The 24,222-nt window shown below is 48.2% G+C and overlaps 2 protein-coding genes across 2 annotated transcripts in view; one reads left to right on the forward strand and one right to left on the reverse strand.

Moving 5' to 3' along the window:
• Window positions 1-4,963: 4,963 nt before the first annotated feature.
• On the forward strand, window positions 4,964-20,280 carry TYMS (thymidylate synthetase). The gene is made up of 7 exons (XM_075532552.1): window positions 4,964-5,213; window positions 8,165-8,238; window positions 11,367-11,541; window positions 13,442-13,543; window positions 16,093-16,268; window positions 17,169-17,240; window positions 18,755-20,280. Exons 1-7 carry the CDS (start codon window positions 5,054-5,056, stop codon window positions 18,890-18,892), a joined length of 897 nt encoding a protein of 298 aa, XP_075388667.1. The 5' UTR covers window positions 4,964-5,053; the 3' UTR covers window positions 18,893-20,280.
• The window catches only part of ENOSF1 (enolase superfamily member 1), a 30,084-nt gene continuing 25,984 nt past the window's right edge, over window positions 20,123-24,222 (reverse strand). Inside the window, exons 13-16 of the mRNA XM_075532551.1 lie at window positions 23,333-23,462; window positions 22,871-22,970; window positions 21,018-21,099; window positions 20,123-20,514 (exon numbers count right to left, since the gene is read on the reverse strand). Of these exons, the coding sequence (XP_075388666.1) occupies window positions 20,413-20,514; window positions 21,018-21,099; window positions 22,871-22,970; window positions 23,333-23,462 (414 nt within the window). The 3' untranslated portion in view covers window positions 20,123-20,412. The remainder of the gene's footprint in view (window positions 20,515-21,017; window positions 21,100-22,870; window positions 22,971-23,332; window positions 23,463-24,222) is intronic.

Here is a 24,222-nt window from a genome sequence, read left to right on the forward strand (position 1 = left end):
GCAGCGCTTAATCACCATGACCCCAAAGCTCCTTCAGAAGAGCAAATGGAAAATAAAGAGAGTACAGGAAAAACAAAACTACAAACAAGTCCTGTTGCCCTTGAGTCCACTTCCCCTAGGTGTCCAGGGGCATAAGCTGCACAATGGAGACCGCCACGTCGTTCTCCGCAAAGCCACCGGTGGGTTTGAACGTCCAGACTTTACGTTTGCAGCAGCGCTTTTAACCATTGCGCAACCAGGGCTCCTTATAGAGAATTCCAGAAACTGGTTAAGCCAGGAATAAACCTGGTCTGTTCCCAGTTGGGCCATGTGTGGGAACAGTTTTGGCTTGGCGTGGGACATGGGGAGCAGGAGGGGAGAACCTGCATTTTTAATTGACTTTTTGGCAGACAGGCTAAAAGCCCTGCAGCACAGTGCGGTCCAAGGAAGAACCGGCTCCTTTTCCGAAACCTTCACTTCCAGAGCCACACAGTACTGCACTCCCATGTGGATGACTCCACGTAGGCCTCTCCACAGAAGGGGTGGCCAGAGAGCTTGGGTGGCCTTTCCTGTCCAAGGCCTGCTTTCTGGGCTTCGGTTTTCTGATTGGGCACCTGGCTCTTCCCAAACCACCATCATAAAGATGAGCCCTTCTTTCTGGAAGCAGCCCACCCTGTCCATGCTATCTAAGCAATAGAAGAAAGCCAGGTGGGGAGGGGAGTCATCATTCCGCAAAGAAATACAAACAGCATTTACAAAATTTCACTCATGGAGGAAGAGGCCAGGAGGGGCTGGACGAGGGAAAGAAACAAGGTTGATCTAAGACAGGCCAGTGTCGTTCTGTGGATTAAGTGACTTAAATCATCTGTTCCCCTGGAACCGAATCTATCATTTTTGTGAACATTGAAGGAGTCCTGGTGACTAGAGGGTTATGTATCGGGCTGCAAACCACAAGGTCGGCAGTTCAAAACCACTAGCCATTCACAGGTGAAAGATGGGGCTTTCTAGTTGGGTTTGTTTTGCAAATGCTTTAAACACACACATGTACACACACATATACACACACATGCCCGCACAAAACCCAGTCCCCTCAAATGGGTTTTTTTAAAAACGCTTTATTAGGGGCTCATACAACTCTTATCACATTCCATACATATACATACATCAATTGTATAAAGCACATCCATACATTCCCTGCCTCAATCATTCTCAAAGCATTTGCTCTCCACTTAAGCCCTTTGCATCAGGTCCTCTTTTTTTTTTTTTGCCCCTCCTTCCCCGCTCCCCCCTCCCTCATGTGCCCTTGGTAATTTATACACCGTTATTTTGTCATATCTTGCCCTATCCGGAGTCTCCCTTCCCCTCCCTCAAATGGTTTTGTCAGGTAGCTAGAGGCAGAAACCAGGGGTTGTCCCGGTCCATGCCAAGGCGCCCCCTTAAGGGAGGTTGCTGCAGAGAATCAGGCTGGGTTGGGGTCTCTCTCTGGCTTGTGTTGTTTACTGCAATGCCTGAAGCTGCTTCCATCCTTTATAAAAACCCAATTGGATCACAAACTAGGCTTCAGCATGAATTCTTTATCATGCAAAGCCAAGGACTGATACATTTCTCACCCGAAAAGCCAGTTTCTGACATTCCGTCAGACTGAGCTCCATAGGATCTTCTTGGCTATAATCTATTTATTTATTTATTTATATTTTTGGCTATAATATTTTCTAAAACAAATGGCCAGGCTTTTCTTTTGCAGGGCACTGGGTAGGTTTGAACTGCCAAACTAAGAGCAAACTGTTTCAGGCCACCCAGGGACCTGAAGACTTACAGAGGACCTGTAAGATGTTCCCTGAATCTTTCCTAGTTTTAAAATTCATTTTTCTTTCCTCCAACTAACCTAAGTGAACAACTCATTGGGTAAATTGTCTTTGGGATCTGACTTATTTTATAAAGATCTTGTATTACATAAAGGCATCTGACATTGTTTGCGCTGGCTGGAGTAGGCAGGGCTGCAGATAAATGTGTTTTACATCTTTCCAGAGTCTGTTTTCTTATTAACAAAAAATTTAATCTTGTACTTATGAAGTGTTCTTTAGCAGAAGGATTCTAGCATGTTGCAGAGAATAATTTGAGATAATCAGAAAAGAAAAAGAATCCTGCCACTGTTATTGACTGGAAAAGAAATGTTTAGTAAGTTTTAGACCATAGGGCTAGCCCCCCAAGAGACACAACATCCCTCACTGACCCAGAATGCTACAGGGGAAAACATATGCTGCACTGGAGACACAATGCGGCAACTGTGCCCAATCTGACCCCACCACACTGAGGCGAAACACTAAGGGCGTGCAACAGAACAACAAGGGGAGCAGAAGAAGGAAATCCCGGAGGAATACCAAAAATAAACTGTGGGACCAGGGCATGATAGACCATCAGACTTGACCAAAAAACACTCCTAAAGGTCAACAAACAATTTATAGGCTTTTCTTTTTTTGTCGTTTTTGTTTTGTTTTGCTCCATCTTGTTTTTGTGCTTATTATTGTCTCTGCATGTCTATCTAGATAAGATAGATGGGATTAACAATCCAGAGGAGAAAACAATGGTACCAGCAGCTCCAGGGGGAAATGGGCGAGAGGGAGGCAAGGGAAAGGAAGGGGAATATCAACTAACCCAGGGACAAGGAAACAACAAGTGATCTAAAATCATGGGGAGGAGGGTGTAGGAGGCCTAGTAGGGCTTGTTCAAGGGCAATGTAACCAAGCAGAATTACTGGAACCCAAATGAAGGCTGAACATGATAGTGAGACGAGAGGGAAGTACAAAGAAATAGAGGAAAGAACTAGAAGGCAAAGGGCATTTATAGAGGTCTAAATACAGGCATGAACATACCGTACATACTCGAATATAAGCCAACCCAAATATCATCCAAGGAACCTAATTTTTCCACAAAAACTGCATTAACATGTGTATGTAAATATATTTATGTATGATGGGAAAATACATCTTTGTGTACATATTTATAGGTTTAGTATTAAGGTAGCAGATAGACATTGGGCCTCTATTTAAGTACTTCCTCAATTCAAGAACACTTTGTTCTATTAACCTGGCATTCCATAATGCTCACCTTCCCAACACCATCACTGAGGACAAAGAGATTAAGAAAGCTGATGGTTCCCAGATATATAAAGATATAGCATCTGGAGTCTTAAAGGCTTGAAGATAAACAAGCAGTCATCTAACTGAGAAGAAACAAAGCCCACATGGAAGAAGCCCACCAGTCTGTGTGATCATGAGGTGTCAATAGGATCAGGTATTGGGCATCAAAGACCCAGAACAAAAAATCGTTTCATTGTGAATGAGGGGGAGTTCAGAGTGGTGACCCAAAGCCCATTGGTAGGCAATTGGACATCCCCTTATACAAAGGTCACAGGGAGGAGACCAGCCAGCCAGGCTGCACAATAGCACCAATGAAACATACAACTTTCCTCTAGTTCTTTAATGCTTCCTCTCCCCCCCTCCCCCACCCGCCCTGACTATCATGATCCCAGTTCTACCTTACAAATCCGGCTAGACCAGAGGATGTACACTGGTACAGATAAGACCTGGAAACACAGGGAATCCAGGACAGATAAACTCCTCATGACCAATATTGAGAGTAGCACTACCAGGAGGTGAAGGGGAAGGTTGGGGCTAAAGGGAGAACCAATCACAATGATCTACATATAACCCCCCCTCTCAGGAGGATGGACAACAGAAAAGTGGGTGAAGAGAGACCTCGGTCAGCGTAAAACATGAAAAAATAATCATTAATAAATTATTAAGGGCTCATGAAGGATGGAGAGTGGGGGAGGGAGGGGAAAAATAAAAGCTGATAACAAGGGCTCAGGTAGAAAGAAAATGTTTTGAAAATGATGGCAACAAATGTGTTTGAAGGAATGGATGGATGGATGTATAGATTGTGAAAAGAGTTGCGCGAGCCCCCAATAAAATGATTAAAAATAAAGTTTTAGAGGCCAAGTCTTATTATTACTGGAGATCACAACAAATATTGGGCAAATATTTGCTTGTTACATGTGTGGTCTCCCAGGTCCTGCTCAGATTGGCTACAGAGAACGAGCTTCTTTGGTCAGCCAAAGAAGCACAGGAAGACGCAGGTCTGCAAGGTGGCTCTCAAGTCCTAGGCGCGGGTCTTTTGTTGGTGTGACTGGCATCTGATGAGTGTCCAGCACAGAGTGGCCCATTGCTCTCTGCGTGTCCGGCATTCTCATTTGGGAACAAGGGTCTGGAAAAATAAGGTGCCAGCTAGAAAGATCGTTTTCTCTGCCGGGAATGGACATCCCAGGAAGAGGCCTCCTAGGGATACTCTTGAGTGAATTCTTTCTCCCAAGAAGCCAAGGACCCAGGTATTCCTCACCAGAGAAACCGAACTTTTTTTCACGCATCCCCGAATAATGCCTATCCACCAGTGCGTATTACACACGTTTCACTCAAAGGGGAAAACGCAGAATTAAGAACTGAAAAGACGCCTCGCTGTCTGTAACCGAACAAGAAAGCGCCATGATTTCCCTTGCTCCAGCGGCAGTCTTCAGGGAGGAGGGGAGAACATGGATGGAAAGCCCTCGTTAGCAATACTCCCCGTGGATGTAGGAAGCATATTTCAAACCACAAGGTTTGTTAATCGGATTTCACGGGCATGGGCGAACTGCTCCAGGGTTCTCTTGCTGGAGAATCCTGAATTTCCAGACTCTCCTGCCTCAGGACTCGGGATCACGTGCCAAGCTAAAGGCGCCGCCGGCGAGGCGGAGTGCGCATGTCCGCGCGGGGCGGAGCGGAGTGCGCATGTCCGCGCGGGGCGGGGCGGAGTGCGCATGTCCGCGCGGGGAGGGGCGGAGTGCGCATGTCCGCGCGGGGAGGGGCGGAGTGCGCATGTCCGCGCGGGGAGGGGCGGAGTGCGCATGTCCGCGCGGGGAGGGGCGGGCCGGAAGCTCGGGCGCCGGCGCGCAGGAAGAGGCGGGGTGTTGAAGCCGCGGCGGGAAAGGAGTCCGGAAGGACCCCGCGTCTTTTCCCGCCGGCGCTCGCCTCCCCGAGCCATGCCCGCCGCCGGCTCCGAGTCGCCAGTGCCGCCGGCCGGCGAGCGGCAGTACCTGGGCCAGATCGAGCACATCCTCCGCTGTGGCGTCAGGAAGGAGGACCGCACGGGCACCGGCACCCTGTCCGTGTTTGGCATGCAGGCGCGCTACAGCTTGAGAGGTGCCTCGTCTGTGCACGCCCCGGTGGGGTGGGCCCGGGAGGGGCGCGGGAGACGTGGGAGCTGGAGTCGTGTGCCTTTCCCTGCCGTTAGGCCTAAACGCCACCCCGAAAGGTGGGGAAGTATCCTTGTCCCGATGCTGTAGCTGAGGCGCGAATTGGATCCTTGGTTAGCATGGGGTGGTTCATTTGGGAGTGACAGCGCCGCCCAGACCTCCTAATGTTGTCTCCCCAAAAGATGCATGATCTGGTGCTGTCAGCCCGGGCTTGGCCAAGGGGCTGATTAAAGGCTCTGGGGTGCACCCTTCCCTCCCTTGACCTTCGCCAGCCACTCAGACTTTGTCAGGACACAAAGAATCTATTGGCGGGACGACGCAGAGACAGAGGGAAGGGCGGGCACTGGCGCGGTAAATTCCCAGCAGTTCCCCATCAAGTTTCACAAACCAGTTTTCAGCTTTCTCCAAAACCACGCAGTTGGCAGCCCACACTTAACCTACTGCGCCACCAAGGCTCTTGTTCAAAATCCACTACCACCTCTTGATTCTGACTCAGCCACCCTGTATAGAGTTTCTGAAGCTGTACATCTTTATGGGAGCAGCCAGCCTCAATTTTCTCCTGCAGATAGGCTGGTGGGTTTGAACTGCTGACCTTGTACTAGAGATTGAAAAATCGAGGACAGCTGTGGTTGATGAGCCTGAGGGGGGGAGCCACCTTTCTGCAGCTCCAAGTGTGGTGGCCCCTGGCAGGGATCTGCTCTTTAATCTGTTTAATCGCAAACCCAGTGAGGTTACTAAGGAGCTCTCCTTAGTTACCTCACTGGGTTTGCGACTTCCCCTCTGGTTCAACATGGAGGACTTAAGCCTCAGTAGGCAATACTGATAAAAGTGGGTGTTTGAAATAGATATCACTGCTATGGGAAATGTCAACGGTACAATTGATAATGCAGGTGTGTATGTACTGTGTTTATAAGATAAGCTTTCACATATTTTTCCTCTTGTGATGCTTTCATACTTCTGTCTACGGCATGTTTCTTGATAATCAGGACAAAATTCACCGCCGTGAAGTTGATTCCAACTAATAGTAAGCCTAGGGTTTCTGAGGCTTTACGTCTCTATGGGAACAGACAGCCTTGTCTTTTACCTGTGGAGCAGCTGGGGGCTAAGCGACCACACTTGGGAATTAACAGTCTAGTGCTGACCTGGCAGTGCCACCAGGGCTCCTGGATTGGCTGTAACACTCAAAAGCCTCACTGCCATCAAGTCCATTCTGGTTCGTAGCAACTTTATAGGACAGAGTAGAACTGCCTCTGTGGGTTTCCAAAACTATTGATCTTTATGGGAGTAGAAAGCCTCATCTTTCTTCTGAGAAGTGGCTGGTGGGTTCAAATGCTGACATGGAGGTTAGCACAATGTAACCCACTAACTACATCACCAGGGCTACAATTTCATGACCTATCCCACCACCACCCACTCCCCACAAAAATAAAACTCCCCACTGCCATCAAGTTGATGCCGACTCATAGCAACCCTTTAGGACAGGTCAAAACTGCCTCTGAGTTTCCAGGACTAGGGAGTAGAAAGTCCCAAGGTGTTGCTGTTGGTTTCAAACTGCCAACCTTGTTAGCAGCCCAACACATCTACTACCGCTCCAGGGCTCCTCTGCTTGCTTGTAGTGCTTGTAAAATGCAGATCAGAACAGTACTTCGCTGTTTGGTGGATTAAATAGGATCATGCCTATGAAGTGTGTTGACTGTTTTCAATACATTAAAAATAGGAGATTGGGTCGCCTTGAGTCCCTGGGTGGTGCAAATGGTTATGGTTAAGTGTTTAGCTACTAATTGAAAGGTTGGCAGTTCTAATCTATTTAGAGGTGCCTCAAAAGAAAGGCCTGGCACTCTGTTTCTGAAAGATACACCTATTGTAAACCCTGTGGAGCACAGGTGAGATAGTTAAGGTTTATTGTGCCATCCTGGCCAAGAAACACATGTGGGATAGATTGAAGGGTGGAGAGAGAAATGGTTTGGTGAACCTCGCCTTTCTAGTTCTCGGGTCTCTTCGCTGATGGCCAGACCAGGGTGCAGCTGCATTAGCCAGTTCCTTGCTTCAGCTGACAAGGCTCACTTCCTGCCAGACATACCTGAGGAGACGCCACATGGACCTACCCCGATGGCAGCCCCGATGGAGACCCCTGCCAGCGCTAAGATGCTTACATACTAGCTGATTCGGCTTTCCCCTGCAGTTGACATCATTGCGCGTGTTTTGTGGGATTGAGAGGACTTGTAGATCAGTGTCAGACATATGGGCTTGAACAGCACTGGGTTGGGATGCTTTCTTAATGTACATCTACCCTTTACATAAAACTCTCTTATACATATGAGTTTTTGTGGATTTATTTCTCTAGTCTACCCCGACTAACACAGCGGGTCTATTTCAACACAGGGACTGCCTTGAGTTAGAACCAACTTGATTGGTAACTGATTTAATTTACTATACAAACACATTTTTCACTTTTAAAATGTGGTCGTCTGGTATTGCTTACTATCCTTTAGTCCTTAGCATGTTTTCTGGGGCAGGATAAACATGGAGTTGGAACTGAAAGCCTTCTGCTCTGCCCTGGCTGCACGCCTGTCCCCGGTTTGTGCTGACGAAGTGGTTGATGGGAGCTCCTTACCTTTCTTCACGGGGCCATCCCTCCCATCTCCCCTTTTTGTTTTGTGAGACTTTTGAGTCCACTGTTGCAGGGCTCCAGGGGACTCTTTAGGTCTGAGTTATGCCCCTAACATCCGGCTGCAGTCCTGGCCCCTAACCGTGACCTGTGGTGTCTGCCTGGGCTGGGGCTGTTGGAGTCCATCAGACACTCCCGAGGTGGCTCCGGGCGATTTTCTTGCACACGGAAAGTTGGCCGGTGTATCCTATTTCCCATGTTCATGTTCTCTACCCCACTGTGTTTTCCAGATGAATTCCCTCTGCTGACAACCAAGCGTGTGTTCTGGAAGGGTGTTCTGGAGGAGCTGCTGTGGTTTATCAAGGTAGGGCTTGGCTTCTGCTGCAAGTCGGTGCTCAGCACAACTGCACAGACTCAGTCATGTCACGCTTCCACCTCAAACCGTCAATGGCCCCCGTTTCGTTAGCGTGGTAGGCTGGGTTCTCTCGAGAAACAAAGCCTGTGACACTTGTATGTGTAAAAGATATTTGTGTCAAGAACAGCCCCACGTATCTGGAAGGTATAGTGGGATACTGTTGTTTTCATTTCTGTGTGGTCTTGCTGGAGTGGGGGTCGGAGGGGCTCATAATAGAAGTGATCCTAGATCTACATGTGACCTGTTCCCTGGGGGACGGACAACAGAAGAGTGGGTGAAGGGAGACGTCAGACAGGGCAAGATATGACAAAATAATAATTTATAAATTATCAAGGGCTCATGAGGAAGGGAGAGCGGGGAGGGAGGGGAAAAATGAGCTGATGCCAAGGGCTTAAGTGGAGAGCAAATGTTTTGAGAATGATGAGGGCAGTGAATGTACACATTTGCTTTACACAATTGATGTATGTATGGATTGTAATAAGAGTTGTATGAGCCCCTAATAAAACGATTAAAAAAAAAACTGATCCCAGAAGCTGAGGGACCACCTGGCTACCATCAAGAATCGCTGGCAGCGGAGCACATCGTTCAGACCCAGGGTCCCTGCACTCTAAACCTCCTGTGCACAAGAACAAAAAGATCTGTTCACACTGGAGACCGTGCCAGATGGGCATGAAGGTGAGGGACAGTGTGGCGGCAATGGCACCAGAGCAGGAACCGCGACACTGGCACACAATGGCCACAGTGGGCTTCCTGACCCATGAAGGAGGCAGCACTGGTGGGCTAGGCAGCAGCTTAGTGAAAGAGGTTGGGCGCCTCTGATAGGTGGTGTGGAGGCTTGCTGGTGGAATGGATTCCCTCTGGGGACTTGAGACTCAGGAGCTGTGATACTTGCCCAAGGTCAGAGGGCATACAGGGAAGGCCAATCTGAGAGAGTCCGCTCCACCAAGAATCCAAGCCTGCTTGAGAAACCACCAAGGACCACGGCCAGCCCAGGCTTGCTGAGCACTGCTTTGGTGCAAAACTGCCCTGAGTGACTGGTGGGTCCCGGCCTACGTCTGTGCCTTTAGCCTCCAAGATGCTTCTGGTTCTCAGTTTGGGGAGTGGGTTCTGTGTGGCCGTTGGAACAAATTGTCAAAACCCAGCAGAGGCGTCGGGAGTCCCTGGGAGGGATGGTTGGTATCAGAGTAGCTAAGTAAGAAGCTTGGAGAGTTGAAGATGGTCGGACCTCGCCTCACAGGACCCAGCCTGGGACTGACAGTGACTCTCCTCCCCTTGTGAAGTTGGGGGGCTCCTGGCAATTCACTTCTGCAAAAATGCCTGCTACAGTCTTGACCAACATCCTGTTTTGGAAAGGATCTAGTCTTCCCTAGTTCTGTGTTCTCGGGGTCATTTGTAAATGAGAAAGCACCTGTGTGGATGGGTAGGGGAGTCATTAGAAGTAATATGTGGAACAACAGCTGTGAGTTGATCGAAGTGAAAAAAATTGGGCCAGGCTCAGCAGTAAAATGGGGAGGAAGCAAGATGCTCAGAACTAATGACAGTCACTTGTCATGGACAGGTTGGATGTAGATGCTGCAGAGTCCTGCCCAGTAGCCTCTAGGACTAGCCTCTGATCGGGGTTATTTCATTGTGTCCAAATACAGCATAGGAGTCAAAAATATAGTCGCACTTCCTCAAGGGATCTGCAGGCAAGGTGGAGAAATAGAGGCTGGGAAAATCCGGTGCAGGCCGGCCAAAGGACTCTCGAAGGAGAACTAATACTTACTGAGCACCAGTATTATCTAACGCTTAGAATGATCAGGTGGAAAGTACTACTAAGGGCCTCTATTCTAGATGAGGGTAGGGAGCATAGGGGGTGGGGAGCTATTGCAAGAGAAGGGAGGTGAAAGGGCCTTGCACTGAGCGTAAATGTATGTGGCACCAAAGCCTTGCTTGTGACCTGAATGGCATATTGTGCAAAGTCTGCCCTTGACTTGGCTGGTGGCGAGAGGATGCACCCCCCAGGAGCAGTTTGGGCTGTAATGGGCCAAGTGAGAAACATAAGTAAACATAGGCTTTGTATTTGCCAGAACAAAAATCCCCTAACTATCAGTATAGGCTGGGGGGTAAGCGTACCTTTATGGTGGGATATCTAGGATAAGATAAACTAAGGTCCCAATTTGGTTCCGTGTGAGTGGTGTATTTGCCAGAAGCACTAACACTGACTAGACTGAGAGTGGACATTTCTTGTGGCGGGTATAATGTACACTGGAAAAGTTGCTCTTGCAGCATTAGCTTCATCTGGGGGTGTCCTGCACAGAGATAGAACAAACTCCAGATATGTTTTATGAAGAAACAACTGTCAGTTGGAGGGGAGGCTAATTAAAGACTTGGACCTGGAACAGTATGTTGAGGGGTGGTCTCAAAGGAGGATGGCACTGCCTTGTAGGCCTCCTGAGTGAGCTGAGCTGAAACCAGAGTGCTTACAGCGGGAAGGTGCTGGGTGCCTCGCTCAGCGTTTCTAGCCCAGGTGCTGCGGGGTGGGGGTGAGTATTGTCATGTAGATACCAACATGGGTGGCTGCTGTTATGGTTCAATCCCATGTCAACTTCATGGTCCCTGCGTGGAGATCAGGGCTGGAGTCCAACCTATGCGTCAGGTCACAGCCTGATGATGCCTCCTTAAGGAGTAGCCTTTGTATAAGGGGGAAGCCACAGGAATTTCTCTCTCTTGCCCCTTTTGCTTCTGGTTTGCCTGGATTCCAAGTCTACCTCTAGGCTTGGCAGTCCACTTGCTGACCCTGGGAGCCGTCGTGCCCGACCAGGTTCCTGTAGAGGTCAGAGCATGCAACTCTGTACCCAAGTGGTGCCTGTGAGCCCCGCTTCCCATCCCCTGCCTACTTGTCCACCGAGGGCTACGGCAATGAACCCATGGACTTCAGCTGCCCTGACCGGCTCTGCTTCTGAAATAGGAAATTCTTTCTTGATATAAAGTCCTTTCTTATACATATATGAATGTCACTGTTTGGTTTCTCTACAAAAAGCCAGCCTGACTCAGGACTGGCTTGTGCTTGCTTACTGCCCTCCCGTTTCTTCCAGGGATCCACCAATGCTAAAGAACTCTCCTCCAAGGGAGTGAAGATCTGGGATGCCAACGGCTCCCGAGACTTCTTGGATGGCCTGGGGTTCTCTACCCGAGAAGAAGGAGATTTAGGCCCAGTCTATGGCTTTCAGTGGAGACATTTTGGGGCAGAATATAAAGATATGAATTCAGGTAAGGAGATTGGGACACCTCAATCCCCTGAGCACTCTTCATAGTGTGGATTTGCTCCCTTGGCTGAAGTCAGTAACGTCAGGGAGATAATAACTCAGTGTCCTGAGAGTTGATGCGTTCCTCGGGCACAGCGGCGGAGGGCTAAGCCTCGTGCAGGTTGGACCACATTCTTGCATGGCAGAGCAATGTAGTTGGTCGTCAGGCTGAGGGTCAGGGGAGAAGGACTCTCAAGATTGCCTTGTGGCTGCCTGGTTTGTGAGTTCAAGCTGACCCAGCCAGGGTGCTGATAGGAAGCTGAGGACGGGAGAGGGGAAGAATGAAGCATCCCACTCCTGACATCCTCCTTCCTGGGGCACTGCTGGCTGGAGGATCACAGTTCTGCCTCCAGGCAAGCAGGGCATGCTAAAGCGAATGCCTGCCTCTGTGGGAGGAGGGAGGCCAGAAGTAAATATTGTATTGGCTGGGTAGCGACCAGCAAACTGGCAAGTTTGAGTTCCAGTTAAAGGGGACTGTAACATCTCCTCCAGCTCAAGGAATTTGAGTAGAGTGTGGATGGAATTATTCAATAAAGTATGCAATCAAGGATTTTGTTTTTTCTTTTATACTTGGGGGCTTGGGAGCAACTCTCTGAGGAGTTCAGAACTGAGGCGGACCAAACCATTGCAGGGAGAGGCCTGTCGGTTGCTCCCAGGCGGCCCTCTATCCTAGCATGTCCCTCGTGGCGCAGGCGGCCCCTGCCCTGGTTTATTGGTGCCCTAAACCCTGCTAGTGTTCAGTACAGGAGGGGCCTCCAAAGGGCCATGGGAAAACTCCATTGTCTCTCAGCTCCATTTTCCCCTCCAAGTGTTTTGATGCCCCTGCATACAGTGTTGCTTAAGCAGCCATAATAATACTGTGTTCTGAGTTTAGAAGTGGACAAATACAGAGCTGTTGGGTCTTAGGAAGTTTTTGTTTAAATCTTTACTTTGAAATAATGACACATTCAAGGGAAGTTGCCAGCAAACATACCGAGAGATCCCTGTACCCGTGATCAGTTTTCATCCTGCATCCCATCTTCCATGAATCAGCAGGGATGTGATCCGGAGAGCTTACCGGGTTTCTCCAGTGTGCCTGTCATTGATCACCTGTGTAAATTCATGTGGCCACCACCGTAATCCAGATGGAGAACCAGTTCATCACGGTTGATCTTTTTTTAAATTTTTTAAATCTCTGGTGTTACCTCTTTTGGTCATGAGAGAACTTATTCTCCAGAAAGGTTAAGGACTACTGGATTAGGACACGGTCTGACCTGAACGAGTGGAAGCTTAACCACGGGAAATCCTGAGCTCTGTATTCTCGGCCTCAAGTTCCATTACAGTAGGCAGGCGGGAGACCAGAGAGTACAAGTACAAGCTGGGCACCTTTCAGAGGTTTCCTGATGTTTCCAATACTGTTGAGCTGCTGAGTTGTAATTTTAGGGGAAGTGTTGGAAGGGATAGTATCTAGATCACAGGATGCTGTTGGTTGGGGTATGTGCAATACTGTAGTCCTGTGATTCCCGTGGCACCTGGTTAACATAGACTATGTCCGGTGAAATGTGACAAGAACGGTTGATGGACATGGAGGTCAAGTCCTAGGGGACCCTGGGAGAAATTGGATCGAAGGTCAGCAATATTGGGAGGTGATACTCCAGCAGACCAGATATTTAATGGGCTTGTGTAGAAAAGAAAGGTTTTTTTAATGGTTCCAGAAGACGTGCCTACGCTGCTTAGACAGGGACTTGAAGCGCTGTTAACTTCACCCATGGGATCTGTGGTAACTTGTGATCTTGGGTCAAGGGAGTGTAATAGACCACTGCTAACGCCCATCTCATGAGACACTGCTTGATATTTTGTATCTGTTCTTTCTGACAATTCTCCAGATTACTCAGGTCAAGGAGTAGACCAGCTGCAAAAGGTTATTGACACAATCAAAACCAACCCTGATGACAGAAGAATCATCATGTGTGCTTGGAATCCACGAGGTGGGAAGCCGCCCGGGCATGCCCCTGGGCCAGTTGTGCTGGTGGAAGGAAGAAGCAATAGGGCACCGTGCTAATGCACTTGGCAAACGACATAGTCTCCAGGCTCCGCCTGCAGCCAGGTCGTTGGCTGCATGACCTTGGGTGTTTACACCTTCAGGTGGTGGGGTTGGCCCCAGGCCATTGTAGTTTGGCTAGTTGTGCTCATTCTTACTCCATAAAGGGCTTTGGTTGCCTCTAACAAGGCACTTAAGGTGTTTGGCATTTTAAATTGTGGCAGACATTTCAGATCACCTCTACCTCACAACTGCTGTGAGGTAGCTCACAGTAGTTTAAAAACTGGTTTGTTAATACTTTTTTTTTTTTAATTTTAACAATTTATTGGGGCTCATAAAATTCTTATCACAGTTCATACATATACATACATCAATTGTATAAAGCACATCTGTACAGTCTTTGCCTTAATCATTTTTTTCTCCTCTTTTCTTTTTTTACATTTTATTAGGGACTCATACAACTCTTATCACCATCCATACATATACATACATCAATTGTATAAAGCACATCCATACATTCCCTGCCCCAATCATTCTCAAGGCATTTGCTCTCCACTTAAGCCCCTTGCATCAGGTCCTCTTTTTTTTTCCCCTCCCTCCCCTTTCCCCCTTCCCTCATGTACCCTTGGTAATTTATACCTCGTTATTTTGTCATATCTTGCCCTATCCGGAGTCTCCCTTCCCCCCTTCTCTGCTGTCCCTCTCCCAAGGAAGAGGTCACATGTGGATCCTTGTAATCAGTTCCCCCTTTCCAACCCACTCACCCTCCACTCTCCCAGCATCGTCCCTCACACCCTTGGTCCTGAAGGTATCCACCCTGGATTCCCTGTACCTCCAGCCCTCATATGTACCAGTGTACAGCCTCTGTCCTATCCAGGCCTGCAAGGTAGAATTCGGATCATGGTAGTTGGGGGGAGGAAGCATCCAGGATCTGGGGGAAAGCTGTGTTCTTCATCGGTACTACCTTGCACCCTAATTAACCCATCTCCTCTCCTAAACGCCTCTATGAGGGGATCTCCATTGGCCGACACTTGGACCTTGGGTCTCCACTCTGCACTTCCCCCTTCATTTAATATGATATATATACATATACACATATATACACATACATACACACACTTATATCGTTGTTTTGGGTTTTTTTTGCATGATGCCTTATACCTGGTCCCTTGGCACCTCGTGATCGCACTGGCCGGTGTGCTTCTTCCATGTGGGCTTTTTTGCTTCTGAGCTTGATGGCCGCTTGTTCACCTTCAAGCCTTTAAGACCCCAGACACTATCTCTTTTGATAGCCGGGCACCATCAGCTTTCTTCGCCACATTTGCTTATGCACCCATTTGTCTTCAGCGATCCTATCTAGTCTACAACACATGTAGATTCTCATTGGGCAGTGCCTACGCAGGCTGTTCGCTGCCTTCTGTGCATTTCTCACCACGTATCGATGTTCTTGTTGCTCCCTATCCGATGCGTTAGTTTCCCTGGCTTCTCGGTTTTCCTTAATTGTTCACCTTTGGGTTTCATTACCAAAACCAAACCCACTGCATCGAGTAAATTCCTGGTCATAGCCACCCCTAGATAGGGTTTCTGAAGCTAAATCTTTACTGAGCAGATAGCCTCGTATTTCTCCCTTGGGGTGGCGGGTGGGTTTGAACTGCTGGCCTCGTGGTTAACAGCCCACTGGATAACCATCTATGCCATCAGGGCAAAGAGATGTTTTTTTTTTAACGGAGAACTGCGCTCACTGGTAATTTCCTTTATTTTGTGTACCAATGTCTTTATTTCATGTAAAAGGTGATTTTTTTTTTAGTCATTTTATTGGGGGTTCTTATAGCTCTTATAACATTCCATACATCAGTTCTATCAAGCACATAAAAGGTGATTTGGGTAGTTGGGGTCCCCTGTTTAAAGATTATCTCAGGGAGACCAGTAGTCTCAACTGGCCTTTCGAAGTCAGAATAGGAGTTCTGTTCCCACGGTTTCCATCTTTCAGACTCTATCTGGTGTGACTCCGATCACAACAGATGGTAGCGACAGCTGGGCAACATCGTTTACATTTTTAAATGGTAAAATTAACATTTCCATAGCGGCTCATAAATACCAGCCGAGAACATTCGCACCTATACCAGTAAGATATTTTTGAGTACAGCAGCACGTACTGCGGAGCTGCTACCCACAAGGTCACTGGTGTGACCTCGCCAGCCACTCCAGGGGAGAAAGCTGAGGGCGGCTACTCCTAACAGGTCCGTCCTCGAGGCAAGCGTGTCCACAGAAAGCAAGCTCGCGTGACAGGTTTCCATGGGCTGCGTGCCGCTGCTAGAGTCTAAGTGATCTGCTTTTGGCCTGAGGGGGAGGTGTGGTCCAAGGGGATTGCTGTAGCCATGGCTCTTTCCCACGATCTGCACCATGATCTGCTTTGGTTCTGTTTGATGTTGCCCATTTTTGCAATGACTTTTAAAACCTCCCATCCCTCCTCGTTTCTTTGTGTTGGGTTCACAGACCTTCCACAGATGGCGCTGCCTCCTTGCCATGCCCTCTGCCAATTCTATGTGGTGAACGGTGAGCTGTCCTGCCAGCTGTACCAGAGGTCGGGTGACATGGGCCTGGGGGTGCCTTTCAACATCGCCAGCTACGCCTTGCTCACCTACATGATCGCACACATCACAGGCCTGAAGGTGGGCTGCCCCCTGTTTTAAAACCAGTTGCCAGTGCCGTGCACTTAGATGCTTTAATCCAGAAAACTTAATTGCAAGGAATTCCCTATGGTTTCAAAAGTGATGGTCACTTCTCATTATTCCGTCTGTGTTTGCAAACTCACCTGTTTGCTGAACTTCATTTGCAAGGCCCCGGTCAGTGCTCACAGAGGACACGTGTGTCCACTGCTCATGCTTTCAGATGAGGTTGAACCAGAGGACAGTCCGCCCTCTTGTAGAAGCTCATAGAAGCTAGTGTATGTCTTAGGGTCTTGTTAGTGCTCCATTTAAGTGAACTTCGAGTAAAGTACCACCTATTGTGGATGAGTGCAAGAGAGCTGTGACCTAGCTGAGGGAGAACATGAGTATGAGATAAACTTCATGAGGCGCTGCGGCTGTTGTGAGCTCGCGAGCAAAGGATCAGCTGCACTAAATAAGCTATTTTTGAACGGAAACTCGAAAGCAAGTTCTTGTTACTGTTTAATTGATGGAACTTGTGGCCAGAGGCTCACCAGAATCCAACCGTGCATTGCCTCTAGGAGCCGTGGCTTGGTTTTTCACGAATGCAGTGTTCATGACGACTCTAGACCTCGTGTGCTGTGAACAATACACCTTGATTCGTGTATACAAAAAAAAAATCCAGACTCCCTATGTACCCTTGTAATGAACGGTTTATTTATGTCCTTGTTCCCTGTATAAACCAACAAGCATCGGACTTCACCCAAGATAACTTAGAATGATTCACTTCTCTCAAAAGCCTCCGTGTTTGGCTCTTTTGGAAAAGTCTTGGGGGGTTTTGCTTACTTGTAGCATGTGTTTTTACTGGTGTTCTCAAGGAACCGAAACTAAAACCTCTATTTTGCTTTCTCCCGTGGAATTTAGCCAGGTGACTTTGTACATACGTTGGGAGATGCACATATTTACCTGAATCATGTTGAACCCCTGAAAGTTCAGGTAAGGATTAAATCTTACACTTTAAAGTTCGGGTTTGAGAGGATTTGGAACCTTCTGACTAAAGAAAGGTTCGTGGGTAGAATTCTGGTGAGCGAGGGGTTCTGCTGGGTGAGGATGATGTGCCTGTTTTGGGGGCTGCACTGCAGGGACGGCTGTTCCATGGGTGGGCAGGCACGAGCAGACATGCACTTTAACCACCATATGCAGGTACCGGTCGATTGTAAAATTGTAACAGGTGCTGTAAGGCCCAAAGTGGGAGAACCAGCGAGGAAGTGCCACGTTCTGACCAGGGGATCCTTCGCAGAGGGGAAATTGCAGTTTGTATTTTTACTTGGAGAATTTAAATGTAAATATCTTCCCTTAATTGTGTGCCAATTGCAGTACCCGTTTGACCTGTTCCCTGAAAATAGAGCGACCCCATGAGACCTTTGGAAAGCAGAAATGGCCGTGCAGAAGGCAAAGACACGACTAACCATTCCTTTAGCGGGAAACTCTCTGATCCGTAGTCAGATGCGTTATCCCAAGCACCACTGGCCCTTGGTGAAGAGGGGGGACTTTTGAACATTCACCCCCCCCAAAATAACCTGCCAAGTCATAACAAGTTACACATAAAACCTAAAGGAATGCGAGCATGTGGTCAAAGCAAGAATTGGGGTAAACACAGAAAACAGAAGTGATAGATGTGCAGGGTAGTGCCCAAGGAAGGAGCCTGGAGACGTGCTGCCGCCTGTGGCTCCCCAGGGAACCAATGTGGCACCGGTTTCCCTCTGGTGGTTGCGTGAGTGAGGCCCTCTCCCATTTCTCCACTGAGGTAGGTCCTTCGTGAGAGCAAGATGGCAAGAGAGCACACCTTCAAAAAGCAGGGCTACCTGCATCAGGAGGCGTAATAAAGTGTGGGAAAATGGAATTTCCCCACAAACGCTTTCTGTTTAGTAGAGCTGAACTTTCAGACACCTGCGGATGCAAATCTCTAACTTAATGGCAGCAACAATGCAAGTAAGTTGCAAGTGTGCTTGATTAAAACCCAAACCATTGCTGTTAAGGCAGTACCAGCTCCCGGCGGCACCAAGCGCCCCTTTTTCTTTCCTTTCCCCCAGAAAGAGATTGCCAGGCTTCTCTTCTGAAGCACCTCTGGGACAACTGCAACTGCTATGTTTTCAGCTAGCAGCCTGTGTACCGCCAAACCTTGTAGCCTCTTCCAGCTTACACCCCACAGGGGTCCTCGTGGCACAGGGACCCACGTGCTCTGCTGCTGACCACCAGATGATCTGGTTTTTGAAAATCACTTCTGCCAGGGAATTTGGTTGCTTCGTTGTTTAGGGTGACCTTGGGGATTTTAGGGTGATGTGTGGACACTGCTTCATTGGGGGCGTGATATTTACAGCTTCACGCCTGTATAACAGGATGGTTGGTACACACGGTATACTTGTTTCACACAGACGCAGGGGCGCGGGGTCGGAGCAGTACAGCTGTGGTAGCCCTAACGGTCCTCAGCCTTATTTTGTTGTTTTTAGCTCCAGCGAGAACCAAGACCTTTTCCCAAGCTCAATATTCTGCGGAAAGTGGAGACCATTGATGATTTCAAAGCTGAAGACTTCCAGATTGAAGGATACAACCCTCATCCAACTATTAAAATGGAGATGGCTGTCTAGAGTGCCTGAGGAGAACCGGCCATAAGGGGAATCGATTGGAGGCCCAGGTGAAAGCGTCCTTTGCTTTAAAGGAAAAAGGAACTCTTAGGTCAAACCCACGAGTTACTACTCACTCACAATGGCTTCTCTGAAGCATGTTGTCAGTAACAAATACATGAGTGTCAGTTCTTTCTGTGGTAGAAGGTCTTGAGCTTGGTTAACTCAGGATGTGTGAAAGTGCTGAGCTTGTGACTAGTGTTGAGTGAAAATCGATGTGCTCTTAAATATATGCGTATTTCAAACCCACATCTTTGTGAAGGTCAGTGAATTTCAGAAATTCTCCTAAACTATTCCCCTAAACTTGAGTGAGTGGCGTGACACCCGTCAATCATAATGTATGATGTATGGTGCGGTTGTGAACATTTGAAGTTTTTTTATATATTGCTAAAAGACCCCTCTTCTGTATTTGTCCCTGTGCTGCTTTTTTTTTGCTTTTTAAAGTCTTTTCTTGCCATTTATCTGCCCAGGTCCTGCCTAAATTAATTGCACTTCGCTAATAAGCACTCCTAAACAAACATTTGCTATTCTGGTTTGGATGATGCTTATGGAATTAAAAATAAGTCGCTATTGTAGAAATGCTGCCTCAATTTTGCTGTTGCTCTTTGATTCATCTAATTCTAGCTACAATTTAGTGTGAGTGTAGGGGTGATGGCACAACAGTGCAGTGAGTGAAATCTTAATTGCACACTTATTAAATGGTCAGCCTGGCATAAATTGTTAGACATTTTCATTACCACATACTCGAGCATAAGCCGACCAGAATATCCGCATTAAAATGAGCTGATATTAAGGGCTCAAGTAGAAAGCAAATGTTTTGAGAATGATGGCAACAAATGTGCTTGACACGCTGCATTGTGAGTTGTACAAGCCCCCAATAAAAAATTTTTTAATGTGCTGAAAAACTTGGTTATAGTCAAGTATATGTGGTCTATTTTTAATGACCATTTAAGATTATTCTTTTTAATGGTAATATGAAAATGTACTTTAGAAATAGCACTTCTTCGCCCTTGCTAGTTTCAATATGGTGTGAATTCTTTTAATAATATGCTTACACGGAGAGATGCTAAACCACTTATAAGCTAATCAGTGAAATCTTTGTACCTCGGTTACATACCAGACACCCCGTGGTGTTAGAGAACTATTTTTACTTTGCTAATTTATAACAAGTATTCAATAGAAGTTACCCCAGCAAACAAGTTATGCAACATGTTTATTCTCAAAGTGCAGATTAATGTTTAGACAACAGCACTTGATAGAAATTTTGTAAGGTCATCTCCTTGGATTCTGGATTGGTTTAATATAAGTTTACTTGATTAAATATGAGGATCTATTTATTTTCTAAAAGAATCAACTATTATCCTGAGATAAATGCAATTGAACTCATCTTGATTGGTGGTATACGATTTTTTCCTACTTTTGTAAAGTCATACCCAAGAACTGGTGGGCCCTTTCACTTGGAAACCGGCGCTAGGACTGAATGCTTAATTTTCTTGGCCAGCAAGGAGTTTCTTCCAAACAGCCCCATCTGGAAACTGGTGTTCCTTCACAGACGATTCTTTCATTTCTGTTGAGTAGCCAGCATCCTAAAAAGATGACAACATGGAGCAGCACCATTAACCACCTGGCATGAAACTCTTACTGTGTGCATTTCTGCTGTGCCTAGAAATGCTTCAGAACTTAGCTACAGGGCATGGCGCTGGTTTTTGTAAAAATACATTTTCAAACGGTTTTAAAATTGAGGGAGGGTGTTTTATTGGCTACACAGGAAATGTATAGGCTTTCTCTGATTGCTCAGCCTCTGCTGATGGAAATAAGTCATGCAAATCTTCAGGATCAATGGCGCAGAAAATCACTGTCAGTGCTGCTTAGAGCTCACTAACTAGCTAGTGGGCACCAGGTTGTTTGGTTCTGCATGCGGGCAGTGGGTTTTAAGCCTTCGCCAAGTAAGAAAGATGCATTAGAGAAGCGCTACTGGGGCCGTTCAGCCTCCAGCCCTGGTCCTCGGACTGCAGGAATCCAATTCCAATACTGCGAACCTCTAACTTACTAGTTTGTGGGACTGAACATGCCTGAGAGCTGGTCCTACCTTAGGAGGCATGTAAGATGCTTTCTGGATCAGCACAGGGTACTTGAAATGTTCGTGCAGGTGGTCAACATATTCACACATCCTAAGGAAAGAGTGACGGGGCAGTAAGACCCTCAGATCAAGTGATGGGTGAAAGCAGGCGGGGGGGGGGGGGGCACTGTGAAGGTGTGATAGGCCCACTGCTCAGCCTCTGCTGGGAGGCCGAGTGTCCATCTCAGTAACATCTGTGCCACAGGTTCTAAAGCGGCCTGGGGAAGCTTTGATGAGCCATGAAGTCCCTCTTTCAACCCTGCATTCTTAATGGTCCCCAAAGGCATCGACCCAGGCCCCACAAGTAGCAGGGGCTGGCTACCAGAAGTTAGATGAATAGATTGAAAAACAAAATGCGCTGCTGATTTCAAAGATCAAAAGGAGAGGTTTTAGAAGTAGCCTGATCTCTGCACGAATTCTGTACCAGCCACATCCTAGTTGTGGGCCCCTGGCCCAGTGAGCTAGCTTTCCTGCCGGACTTGAATCGTGTGTAAAGGCAGAGCCGTGGTGAGTGTACTGTGCCCAGTCACATATGCGCATTGGCGTGCGTGCATTGGACACAGATACTAAGTCATCACCTCTACAGCCAGGCTGTGAAAGTAAGGAGGCTGGCGTTCCCCACAGGCTTGGTGTGGCGGCACACACCTGTTGCTCCCACGTCTGCACAGGCCCAGCGCCATGAGGCACTGCATCCTTTCAGGGAGACTGGCCCTCAGTCCTAAGAGAGGGAACTGAAGTGAGACGGGGCAAAAGCAGGATCACATGGGTTTTTTTTTCTTTTCACGATAGAATCAGAGACTACTGGAAAAAGAAAAAAAAAGTCTAGTCTCACACTTACCTGTCGGCTTAACCAACAGGTTCGTGTTTGTGAAACCTCAGCTGTGGCAGCTTCTGGTCCCGACATCCTTACACTGTTGTAGAGAAGAGTAGCGCACCCTGCAGAGGCGATGACTTAGCATGTGTCCAATGCACGCCCGTGTGTCCCTAGCACCGGCTCACCACGGCTCTGCCTTGACACGATTCCACCCTCACAGAGCAACACCTGACTACTGGCACCAGCTTAAGAAATAAACCACGATGATTGCCATCGTACCCCCTGCACACCCTTAAACGCATCCTGTTTCTCAATCCTTTCCCATACGTGTCTCTATGCTTTTGCTGTGTACTTTCGACAATGCCACATTCAATTTCAGGAGGAAAGAGAAGCCCAATAAGCAAAGCTGTGTGTGTCAGCTGACAAGAAAGAGCTTGTCCAGATTTAAAGAGAAAGTTCATCTGGTCCATACAGAAGAGATGGCAGCACACAGGGGTGGCCACACCACGCCTGAGGCCAGTGCAGAGTCAACGTCCGCGAGCAAGGAGTGAATGAAAACCGGGCTGTAGAAAGCCAGAGGCCAGAGCTGGTTTGAAAGTTCTGGCAGCAAAGCCCTGCCTCCCAAAGCAAAATGAACAGCTACCAAGACTTCACCCCCTTCATGGAAGGATGACCACTTGCTGGTAGGCCTCCACCCCTGGTGGAGAAACGGAAGCAAAGCCCACTCAGCCTGTGCATGGAGAGTTCTTTCTTGGTGTCGGGTCACGACTCTGGGAACGTTCTGGCTGGATTCTTGGCTAATGTCACATTTGTTGCTTTCCTGGGTTTCTATTGAGTCAGGGCCAGCTCATGGTGACCTTATATGCAAACAAATGAAACCCTGGTCTTGTCCCACCCTCACAAGTGTTGGTCCCTGTCACATTAACCACTGCCTGTGTGGGTTTCCTGGGCTGCAGAGCTCTAGGGAATCCTCGTCTGTCCCCCCGCCCCCCACCCCAGCATCACTTACCTGTTTTCAAGGCTCGCGGAGACAGCTATGTAATCAAATATAATCAGGTGCTGCACCAACTCACAGAGGCCAAGGCCGCCAGCATGGGGGCAAACAGGAACTAAAGGGAAGACAGGCTTCTGTTTAGTGCCACTAGTCTGGCAGAGAAACGGGAGGCTACTACAATGCCCGTGTGCAGATTAAACCACCACAAGTATATTCTGATTTCCACAAGCAGGATTTCTCATTTTTAGCACAATTTCAAGGAGCCAGAGAGGAGGGGGTGGTGACAGGAAAGGTGACAAGACAGGTGGTGTTTTTAGGGTTTTGCTCATGACTGAATCATCCATCACCATTTGAATGGAATTCCAGGGGGGAATTGTTAGATTTCCCAACTAAGAGCGGGGGGGGGGGGGGGGGAAATGAAGTGACCAACGGCAGATTTGGGGGAGCTGAAAAGACACTGAGACTGCAGCAGCTTACTTCCAAACTTGTGGGCCATGAGTAACACGGAGAGGCTCTCATTGACACTCCCCAGCCTGCAGCTGTCAATCTGGAGAAACTGCAGGGCCTTGGCCTGGAGGAGCTGCTTAAACATCACTCTATTGTGGCACTGCCGAGAATCAAACCACAAACCGGAGGGTCAGCCTGGGACTTCAGGGCACTGGGCACGACCATTCCAAGCCCATAGCTTCTCGGGAGCCAGGACTCCATGGACTCTTCTTGGCATCAAAGGAGGTCTTTTACACATCTAGTGGGATAGTGAGAAGCTACCCTCACGCGCGCCCCCCCCCCCCCCCCCCCCCCCCCGCTCAGGGAGGACGGCTAAGGCAAACCGGCTGGCACGTGGGCAATGCAGAAGCACCAGCCCCAAAGACTGGGAGCATGGAGCAGGTGGCGAGGACTGCACCACAGAAGAGCGCGGCTCCCGTAGCTGGGCAAGCCAAGCCTGCTCCAAGCTCGCCCTCCTGGCTCCGAGCTGCAGGCTCTGGAGCGGTTTGTAAGCCGAGAGTCACATGGTACTATGGGTGCCATTGTGAAGAGCTGGCTGTCTTGAGCACACAGCACATTGTATTCCCCGGTAGCAACTTCAAGCTGCTGCCTTGCGCACCTTGATGAGGCTTTTCTGAAAAAGCTGACTCACCTTGGAGTTGATGTCAACTCATAGCCAAGTCACACTCTCACTGAGTCTATTCTGACTCATAGTGACTATACAGGATAAGGTTTCCTTGTGTAACTTTCCGGGAGCAAAAAGCTGTATCTTTCTAATGTGAAGCAGCCAGTGATTTCAAACTGCTGACCTGGCAGCTTAATGCTCAGCCACTATGCCTGCCACCTCTAGGGGTCGAAAGCCTTGTCTAACTGACCTCAGT

This window comes from Tenrec ecaudatus, chromosome 15 (genome assembly GCF_050624435.1).
Source record: "Tenrec ecaudatus isolate mTenEca1 chromosome 15, mTenEca1.hap1, whole genome shotgun sequence".
In the NCBI taxonomy this organism is placed as follows: domain Eukaryota; kingdom Metazoa; phylum Chordata; class Mammalia; order Afrosoricida; family Tenrecidae; genus Tenrec; species Tenrec ecaudatus.